General features: G+C 39.9%; 2 protein-coding genes across 2 annotated transcripts in view; both read left to right on the forward strand.

Moving 5' to 3' along the window:
• Positions 1 to 6936, forward strand: part of LOC109483051 (deleted in malignant brain tumors 1 protein-like) — an 80169-nt gene extending 73233 nt beyond the window's left edge. The window contains exons 14-15 of the mRNA XM_019786007.1: positions 1835 to 1893; positions 6832 to 6936. Coding sequence (XP_019641566.1) covers positions 1835 to 1893; positions 6832 to 6936 — 164 coding nt within the window. The remainder of the gene's footprint in view (positions 1 to 1834; positions 1894 to 6831) is intronic.
• Positions 6937 to 7381: 445 nt separating this feature from the next.
• LOC109483052 overlaps positions 7382 to 11281 on the forward strand; it is a 10405-nt gene continuing 6505 nt past the window's right edge. The window contains exons 1-2 of the mRNA XM_019786008.1: positions 7382 to 7820; positions 9914 to 10030. Of these exons, the coding sequence (XP_019641567.1) occupies positions 7382 to 7820; positions 9914 to 10030 (556 nt within the window). The remainder of the gene's footprint in view (positions 7821 to 9913; positions 10031 to 11281) is intronic.

Below are 11281 nucleotides of genomic sequence, written 5' to 3' on the forward strand. Positions count from 1 at the left end.
GAGAGTGCGCAGGGTGCATGGGGGTGCACAGGGTGCGTGGGAGTGCACAGGGTGCGTGAGAGTGCTCAGGGTGCGTAAGAGTGAGCAGGGGTATGTGGGAGTGCCTTAGGTTGAGGTAGAAAGAATGAGTGCAAAGGAGTAACGTTATATGTAGAATGAATTGCTTATGATACTTGGGGTACACAAGTTGTAGTAATGAATGCACGTGCTTGCATGTATGCATAAATCTTGCATATATTAATGAATTATATTTGCATATATGGGAAAATACCATGCTCCCGTTACCAGGTTTTCAGAGGTTTGACAATTTGACAATGATGTGAGGTCAAAGGTCAACCTCATGTTCATGCCTGCAGGTTTCATCCTGTTTTTGCCTAAATTATGATAATGAGCTGGAATTTTTAACACTTAATCATGCCAAAATAAACTTCTTAATATGTTTAACCAATATATGTGCAAAGGTCACTGAAAGGATGAAAAAAGGAATATAAATTTGAAAGAAACCAAATGGGGTCCATTTGGACCCCGTTCGGGCATTAACGTCACAAAAAAAGTTCGGGTGTTTGAGGGTTAAGTCGACGATCACTCCAGCATGTCGAAGTTAGTGGCCGTAATCCGTGATTCAAAATCGACCTGGAAGTACATCTGATAAATGCCAGAACCATAACACGGAAACCCCCATGCAGTGCGAAATCACACGAAAATCTACGCCGAAATGAGGCATAAGGAAGCATTTTGAAGGTCAATTTTGACTCTAAATATCTCGTCTTTCAATGATTTTTTAGTCCTCAAAGGCACTGTAGGAGCTTGGGCAACTTGTCTCGATAACGAAGAGCCATTTTTATGCTCGATCTGGCCTATTTTGACTTTACTATTGAGTTTTTCCAGACCATGTCTTATGCCTCAAATCGGCGCGTCACATTTTATCAGGGGACGCCATGTTTTCATCTTTACGGCTAGATGGTGTGATCTGAAAACAAAGGTCCAACTTAAGTTAAATCCGTTTCTAATCAGACATGTTTGAAACACGCCAAAATTAGTAAATGGTGAGATCTGCCCCCCAAAATGTCCTTAGAACGTCACATGATGGCAACATTAGGGGGGGAAAAGAGCTACATAACTACTGAATTTTATAACGTGATTTCTTATACAAACAAATACAAAACTAAATAGGGCTAAAAAGGCCTGACCAGGGCTAAATGAACAATAGATATAAACTCCTTAGATTTTACTTTATGTTAGTAAATGTGTACACGACGAATAAATCTGGATCTCATCAACTAATAAACTAATTTGACTTACCATTGCTTAAATCGCACCCATAACTATCTATATCTATTTAATCATTTTTGATGAAATCTCTTGTTTTGTCATCTACATGTATACAGTATTTATTCTATATTAGCACTATCTATAGACCTGAACAACATTATCATGCAGGTGATGATTCGATGTTTATGTGGAAGTGTTTCTGCTCTAAAAGTGTTTTTCTTCCAACCAGAGAATAGGCTGTACTATTCCGATGAAGACGCAATCTACAGCTCAGACATGCTCGGCAACAATACACAACTTGTTAAGCCTGGAGACGGGAAAGGTGTCGGATGGATAGCGGTTGGTGCTGATTACATCTACTGGACACATTACTTGACTGGTGAAGTCATAAGGCAAGAAAATCCGCTTCATATATTTTAACTCTCTGGTAGGAATTGTAGTTATCATGGAGAATTTAGAACGACTGTGAATGTAATTGTAGTTGAACAGGTATTGCCTTTTCCCTTTAGTATCGAACCCATGTAACAATTTGCTGACATGACGTTATGTATCACAACTCCAGGTTATCCAAGTCCAGCAGGAATCAGACTGTTCTGGTTGATGGCCTGGATCATCCACGGGGTATCTTCCTGTCCACCGCTCCGCCTCCTAACGTCACCAATGGTAATTACCTTTACCAGAAAGGTTATATTCCCGGTGGCATGTACGTGTGTTTGTAACAGTGGTACTGTCAGTGTTATTTTTAATTAGGCCACAGCAAGTAAATTTTATAGATGACATCCTCCACAGATTCCAAATGTAATGCGAGCAGGGCCGAAAAAAAAACAAGGTTCTTACATTTTGAAATTTTGACTCAATCATTGTACAAATGGTTTTGATTCAATGGGAACATCACATATACACAGCCAACATCACATATCACTGCATCAAAGTAAGAAACAAAACATAAAATCAGAGCCTTGTCTTGTCTCCTCTCTTTATAGTTATCTGCCATCCAGCTTCCGGCATGGCAACAGACATCTTGGCCTATTTTCGGCATGGTGACCACTGTCAGAAGGCAACAAAATTTCTTGTTTTTTCCAAAATCAGGCGAAAATTAATGCGCGCGCTGATGTCATCCATAAAAATTACTTGCTGTGGCCTTAGCATAGTATTACTACCTTAACAAGAATTTGGAGATCTCATACCTCCATCAAATATGGTTAGCTCAACACAAAGTACATATATTTGATACGTAATTGTGAAAGTTCATTCCTCTGGAAATCTTTCATTTCAATATGTCATCAGTAATTAAGCACATGATCTCTACATTAATTTACATTTTATACATTTGTGTGATAATATATAGCTTGGGAAGTTGACAATTAGGAATTATGATAATTGGGATGTAATCGCCGTAACGAAGGTAGTAAATGTACATTTCATCGGTGCAATATGAAGATGAGTTATTTCTTGTTGACATGTCCAAATTATACACTACCAAAAATGATTTTCTTCTTTTTCTTAATCCATATACAAATTTTATGCATTTGTGTGGTAATAGCTTGGGAAGTTGTGAATTAGGGGTCATAATAATTGGGATATAATCACCGTATTAAAGGTGGTAAATGTACATTTCATCGGTGCAATATAAAGATAAGTACCATTTCTTATTGACATGTCGAAATAATGGATGAGAAATTAGATAATCAAATGTCCGAGTACGAGTGTGACATACACAAGACAAGCAGAGAGACGCCCATGCTCTTATGCTACGTCCTGACCTAATTATCTAAGTCAATACATCTATATACCTTTGCAAAATTAGTAAAATAGCGACTTGAGTGTATTATGTAGCATACAATTCATCACTGTGTCTTAATCTATTTATTAATTTATGTGCAGATTTTACCAGAAGAATTACAAAACTAAAACCATATACCTCAAAGTTTATAATGTACCTGCTATCCATAATGTTAGCCAATGAAATCGACATGTAACTTGTACTATTTTAAAGTAATTATCTGGTAGTCTTATTATAACAACGCTTTAACCCTTTTTAGACCGGGGATGGCTTTTGACGACCGCGCCAACTTTAACTCTCACGTAGTGCCTGGATGGCATTCCCTAGAACCGTTGAATTTGGTAATTTTTCCTTAAAATTATTGGCAACAATTTCATATTGATTAGGTAAGTTAATGAAGTTTCGTGTTGCCATGGCAATGGGTTTCTGACTGGCATTTTTTAATGACATATTCATGATTTATGACGTCATGCGTCAAAATTTATGACGTCATGCGTTAAAATTCATGATGGTGGAACATAACATTAGATCTGGTGTAACCACGTTTTTGTCATTAATTTTTTATCACAACTCCATTTTTTTTACATAAACCGCCCATATGAACATCTGTAGAATAGTCCATTTACATTGCGTTTTGTTGCTTTATCTTGAAAAAAAATTAAGTGCGCGGGGCGTGGTTCTCCCAAAAAGTAAAGGCAGTAAGTTCAAAAATTCAAGATTGACGAAACAAGGTGGCCGACCGCTTAAATACGCCCCAAAAATCACATAAATGACATCATATTGACGTCATATGACGCCATAGTTCCACCAAAGTTGTCGTTTTGTTTTGATTTTAGAACTACACCATTCTCTGAAAATTTAGTGACCATACGATACGTGGCTGTTGAGTTACAGGGGGTGGACCTTAAAACCCCCACACCCCGGTCGCAGCACGACGAAAAAGCCTGGTCTGAATAGGGTTAAATAGTCAGTAGTCCTGTACAACTCTTTTCCTAACTTTGTGCCTGTTATAATTTTTGTGCTAAAAACATTGACTTTGACTTGACTTGAATAAATGTGGATGGGTAGATGCGGAGAAACTTCAATGAAAATCACACATTACAAATCAGGACACAATGTACGAAGTAACAAACAATAATAATGTGTTAAAGCCCCGCCCCGAGATAATCACTGGTATAACCACCGGATAAACCACAGAGTGAGCGTGGACGAGGGATTATCTCACTCTAGCCTATCTAACTAAAACAGTTATTTGACACAAATTCCTGTTTGAAATTCCTTCATTGCTGAAAAATTTCTCTATTGCCGAAAGAAAAAAATGGCATGGACAAAAAGAGATCATCTGAGGTCACCAAGTTACATTGGGACAGTAACCTTTTTAGTGGGGGTGTCAAAAGCGTTTAGTCCTTTTCTGCTAAAATATCATTTATATATTTTTATTGCAACTATATATAATAAACTACACAACGTTTTATAAAAGATAAATATTACAAGTCGTAACACTACTGTTATTGTCCTGTGCTCTGTATAATGGTACGGTCCAAAATGGGTCGGTAATTGAACAAAACGACCAATGTTAAGGTTTTGGCCTGATAACAGATGTGAAATGGAGCCTTCTGATTGGTCGACACCATCTGCCTATATGATAATAAGTAATAAGTTAATAAGTGATACATAAATAACCTAATATGAATAGCCCCAACAGGCTAATTATGGATAGTGCAGTACCCATTTGGTTAATGATTGTTAATGATTAATGCTTATAGATAGTTTTAAATAGTTATTATCGATTTGTGTGTTCGTTGTTGATGTTTTGATGTATTAGTGTATTTTTAATTGTACGTCGATGAAGGTTAGACATCCAGGTAATACGATATGCCAAAAAACAGTTACTCAAGCAACTGGATATGATTTTGAAAACGTCAGACGTTTCAGCTAGTATCCACTAGCTTTCGTCAGTGACTGAGAGACCAGAGGGGAAAGCAGGTTTATATACACAACCTGTTGATTGATATGCAAATAAAGTGAAGACAAATTTTTGGAAGTCGAAAAAGGAACAAAAGTCAGACAAGTCAAGACAAGATGATGCAAATTAGTCTGAAAGCTCCTGTTATACAGGACAGGAGCTTAAGTGTTGTCTGTCCTCGGGGCTGGGAGTGCCAAATCTCAAGTGCCGGAAAGATCGACCCGTAGCCCCCCTTCCCTGTTGAGGGTGGGGTTGTACATTCTTTCATATATATTTCAGACTAATTTGCATCATCTTGTCTTGACTTGTCTGACTTTTGTTCCTTTTTCGACTTCCAAAAATTTGTCCTCACTTTATTTGCATATCAATCAACAGGTTGTGTATATAAACCTGCTTTCCCCTCTGGTCTCTCAGTCACTGACGAAAGCTAGTGGATACTAGCTGAAACGTCTGACGTTTTCAAAATCATATCCAGTTGCTTGAGTAACTGTTTTTTGGCATATTTAACCTCCATGTAAATGGGGGGTATTGTTTTTACTCCGTTTCATGTTTGGTCTGATATCTGAAGATCGGTGAGAAGGAACTGTATGATATTTGGCAGATTGATTGATGGGGCCTTGGAGATTGTGTAGGTTGACTTTGAGCACCTGGTGATTGACCTTGGTACTGCAGTTTAATTTTTTTTATTCTATTGTTGGCACGTTATGGTCCATGTGTGCGATGCTAAGGTAGCATGTAGTTGTGGTTACAATAGTTTAGTGATGTAAATTTGGGCCCCCTAGCTGTTTGCTTTGAACCGGAATTGCTATCTCAATGTCAGATTGTTTGCGTTGAATGATCTCAGAACCCGGTGGATGGTTGGCGATCATTTTTGGTATGTGGGTAGACGCTGATTGTCTTTGCGTTTTAGCGTGCATTAGCAGGTTGTCGAAGATTTGCATTGCTTATTTAAAAGGATTTTCACATTTTTACCCCTATTTCATAATAGGATGGTCTGTTTGACCCCAAATTGGTACAGAGTGTTTTTGTTTATACCTCCAGCTGGCAGGTCAGGCCAATCTATTTTTACCTCTAGACCGCATCTGCAGGAAATATATCTTATCTTTAATCGGTCATTCAGCAGGGAACTGGGTCATCTGTGGTTTGTTAATATGTAACAATGTGCTTGAGAGGTCATTGACCTCAAACAAACCATGGTAACAAGACACTAAACGCCTGCACATGACAGCTTGGGCAACCCCTTCCAATACGAAGTGCCACAACAAAATTCTTAAAGGATAGACATCTATAGACATCTATCATTCTGCTGATAAAAACAAAGTTTGACTCATAATATCTCTATTAAAATACACCAAAAGATTACAAAATAACAAGCTATTTCATGGAGGGACGATGTCTACGACTTTATCTTGTTTTAAATGTATTTACTGTATTTTCCATGGATGTGATTATGTAATTGCAATTTTTGAGACTTGGAAGATTAGCCCCGCAGGGCTAAAGGCTTCAAAATAATTTAAATAAAATGAAATGATTGGGTTACATTGACATGAGCAATAATGGCCTAAACATTTATATATTGTGCAAAAATAGCTTTCATTGTTGATAACAATACATGTAGCTAGTGAATATATACTTAGCTGTTATAACCTCTGCTAACTTAAGCTGTCAAAATATATTTTTACAAAAACCTTGCAATCTGTGTCAACTATCACTATCACTATCAACTTACTTTTACCACTTGACTGTTTGATCATTTATTTTTACACAATCATATCTGGAATCTTAACTTGCTCATGTATCCGCATGTCAGCCTGTTCCTCGTCCAATGGAGGATGTCGGGAGCTTTGCCTTGCGCATCCGGGAGGGAGAACGTGCGCCTGTCGGGATTCCTGGGAACTGCAGGAGGATGGACTGATCTGTGAGTTGAATATCGTCTGGTGCCTCGTCTTAAAAACAAAACCGACCAATCAGTTGTCACGTATTAGTATAACGTAGGCTTTAATGTTTTGCATCCGGGATTACGTTAATACGCTAAAGTAGTCCCCGCCATGTACAATTTTGTGGATTCTGTAGTTTAGTTTATAAAGGAATATTCAGATAGATTGCACCATTCGACCAATAAGTCTCTGATGCCCCGGAGCATCTAAAATGATTTCTTTTATCTCATAATGTAAAAAAAATACATACTTGTGAAAAATATCTCAACCAGAGTCAGTGTACTTATTGAAAGTACAATAAATTTCTTGAGAGGGTAGATTGCACGTGCTTGCGTTGAAGATGCAAAGGTACTTCAAATTAAAGTTCATGTTGTTACTCCAGCGTGGGACTTAGTGTACAAGTAGTTAACTAGCAAAGTCTCAATGTCAAATGAAAGGCCCAGTTATACCGCTTTGTATCATATTGCTACAGGCTGTCCCTCTGGCTATACTGCATACGGGGGTGCGTGCTTTAAGGCGTACAACGAAGACAAAACCTACAGCCAGGCCAGAGAGGTGTGTGCAGCGGACGGGGCGCTCCTGGCCATGCCGAAGGACAAAGACGTGGACAACTTCGTGAGAGACCTGAAGAACGCCGTGAATAAAATCTCACATTTCTGGTTTGGTCTAAATGATGAGAACAGTGATAGTGAGTGGGTGTGGGAAGACGGGACTCCACACGACATCAGTACCGACTGGAACCTCTGGCAGCCGGGAGAACCCTACGGTAACGAGGGAGAAAACTGCGCGAACTACTATGGATCAGGGTGGAATGACGCACCGTGCTCCTCTGCTTACAAGTTTATCTGCCAGATGAATGAAGGTATGTCAAATAATGTTCTTTGATATTAACATCATCAAAATTACAGTTCCTTTATTGCACTCGTAAAGAATTTATCAAATGCACGTCTTATGTTTATTGTATTTGTCAGTTTGTTTTATTTGCCTTGTACTTAGGGTAACCGTTGTTCACTTAGAATCAGACGATTCTAAATTATGTTACTCCTCACATACATGTGGTTATATCAAAATAATATAAATAGATAAATATGTCTTCTTCAAAATTTAAGCCCTTTCCCCACTAGGATGTTTTTACCTGTAGTATCTTATCGTATCATATCGCATCGTATCGAATTTCTGATTCGGATCGCGTTTACAAATACAGGGAAGTTACAGCTGGCTTGATCCCTCGCCTGTGTTCCCACTCAAGCCGGTCAGAGCCGGATAAGCTGCAGTTTCACGAAAAAAACCCTGCTATGTGCCCCTCATTGAAGGTTAGGGGTTGAACATGGCGGGCGTATTTCTTATGGCCATTTATCTCTTGAAAATGGTGTGCTGGAAGTATTGAGTAGAATATAATCTCCAAACTGTTCGTATGTTGACCCTGTGAACATAGAAGCATGACGTTACCAAGCCTATCAACCAAGCCGGTTTGATCCGGTGAGCGTTTCATCACAGACGACTTGTAGGGTTAATCCGGCTCGATCGGGATTATATCAATCTCGCAAAGTTGATTGTTGAAGATCCGGATCAAGTGGAATCGAACCGGAACAGGAGTGTTCAAACTGTGGTCAACTAGGCCCCAATCCCACAAGGGTAAAATTGTCCGGATCGAGCCGTATGTATTTGGTTTGATCCGGTTTCGATCCGGCATTGATCCGGCTCAATCCTGTTTTAGGGCGGCGTGAAGCTGGTTCAAAGCGAATCAATCCGGACAATTTTACCATAGTAGGAATGCAGTCGTAGTACTGATCGATTTTTGCCGTGTTTATGTGAAGTCACCCAAACCGTGATTCGGGTAACTCACATTCCTCACATACGGTCCACGTGCCACAATCTCCTTTGAAACCGTGTTCGATAAAAAATCGCTTGAGCCACATTAATTGCTGTTTGATGATGGTGGGGGGGTATTAATGTCAGAGGTCAACGACCTGCTTGCTAATGTCCCCCTCCCAGCGTATCTCGGCCGAATGCCGACGCGGTCCAGTCAGAGGCGGTGAAACTCGCTCTAGAACGGACACATTATTTGAGCATTTCTGCTCTTTAAGTTGCTGCCACGTAAAAGTTGGTATTACATACAAATAAAGAAATATCACCCCGTAATCCATGACCAGGCGAAGTTACATTGAAATCACATTGCGTTCAGACGCAAATCGCGATGCGGGAAACCGATTCGAAACCACCTCTAAAAGTGGTTAGGGATCGATCGAGGCGCTTTCAATGTGATTTGAAGCGTTCAAATGGAGCCACTTGAAACCGGCTTCGGAGTAAACCACATGTAAAGCGCCTTAGGTGACTTCACATAAACACGGCCTTTGTTAGCTATTCGGCCCCATTCGGATTTTTACGGTAGTGGGAATGGGGCCTAAAGCTATGTTTTCTTTTAGCCGTACCTTGGGTGGTATTGACGTCACCTGAGTTAGCGCCGAATGTCAGCTGCTCCAGACACTTGCAATTAAGCCCCAAGAATTGTAAGCTCCCCACAATTTAGTTCTTGGCTTCAAGGATTGAGTTTTCCGGTTCACCCAAATATAATAACTTAAGATCAAGCAGAATCTATCTAAAAACCTTAAAGCCTCATTATGTAACATTTGGACAATACAGAAAAATCTGGTAATTCATTTGAAGACCCTACTTCGGATCCATTTGTAAATAAGTGCAATTTAGAAGAGCAGGTGTGTTACGAGTGTGTTCAGCAGTTGTCAGCCAAGTATGTTTGTGGTGCACCGGTGGCAGCGCAAACTTTGCGCTTTATGTGGGCTGTTTTAGCACCAATCATACGTGTCATCAATGTGCACATGTTGTAAAGTGGAAGTAAATTACAGTCACAGAATTTTTCTTCAACTGAAAATGCAAAAATGTTGCATAAAAGTCATTTTTAAGAACTTAATGTTTCTGAACTTTCTACATGTAAAGCACTCAGCTGCTCTCTGGGACATTTCCGCTGTGGACACGGACTTGCCTGTATCCTATCGTGGAAGCGTTGTGACGGGATCGCAGACTGCACGGACGGGAGTGATGAGGAGGGCTGTGGTAAGTCACTGTTATGAGCCCATGTAGCATGTACGTGTATTAAACTTGCAGTTGTTCGTAAGTCAGTATTCCTAATGCCGAAGTCACATTTCCAACGGGGCCCGAGCTGCATGTTCCCGATCTAGACGACAGCCGGCGTCATGAAGCTGGGCGGACGCCAGCTGTCATAGTCACAATTAGATTACGACCTCGTCCCGACGTATTTTTTTCGTCCGGGTGATTCTATGTCCGGGTCCCGACCGATAGTGTCAAAAACAGGAAGGCTCGGTTTTGAATTGTGACCTAGGCATAACAGACATTATCAGATAGTCAGAAGATATCAACTAATCGGAAGGCTCCATTTTCCATTAGTTATTAGGCCGTAACTTTAAAAGTTGTTATTAAAATAACTGACCACTTTTGGACCGTACTATTGTAAAGGGAACAGGACACTAAAGTACAAGCTGCGTAAGACCGGACTGTAATGTTCGAACTACTCACATCGGGAAGGCCCCCTACTCTTTCGATAAGTGCGGTGGGTTCTCTAACGTGTGTCGCATGTGGCTCTCTGAAACACGGGGACTCCATTTAACGTCCTATCGGGGGGACGTCCCTAACCGAAGCTAGGTGCTCCTTTACACCTAAGCGAAGTAAGTAAAACCGTGCGTGAAAATTGCCTTCCCAAGGACACAAGATCGATGGCATCAAGCAGGACTCAAACCAGGGGCCACTTGGGTCTGAGCCGAGCACTCTACCGTTACGCCACATGACCCCACCAGAATAGTTACATTTGTTACATCTGTTTTCAACGTTTTTGTGCTTTTTTGTCTCTTTTCCGTTCCTCAAGACTGCGCCATGGTTTGGAAAAGTGACCTCAGCATTAGTGCTCAATTGGAGACATATAAAAATCAAGAGGATTGTATGGTTTGATAAGACTCATGCTATTTCTTTCATGACTTTTTTAATAGTTCTGAATTCGTCATTTCTCCATGTACAAAGTAACGCTAAACATGTCTTAACTAAGATGGGCAAAGTATTCCACAAAGTGGCCACTAAAGGCATGAATTTCAAAGGGTCCATGAAAAATAGAATTAAGCTAAGGAAAGAACCAAATTGTCCTTGTACACTAGTGGTAGAAAGTACAGTTTGGGATCTATGCTACAGTTACCTTTTTTGTTTAGAAAGTTTGTCTTGTTGAATGTTGTCAAGATTGCAAACATTGGAAATCTCATTATCAATTGTTTTCAACCTTTTAGAGTGCAAACCAATCCC

This window comes from Branchiostoma belcheri, unplaced genomic scaffold (genome assembly GCF_001625305.1).
Source record: "Branchiostoma belcheri isolate BF01 breed outbred unplaced genomic scaffold, Haploidv18h27 scaffold62, whole genome shotgun sequence".
NCBI classification, from domain to species: Eukaryota; Metazoa; Chordata; class Leptocardii; order Amphioxiformes; family Branchiostomatidae; genus Branchiostoma; species Branchiostoma belcheri.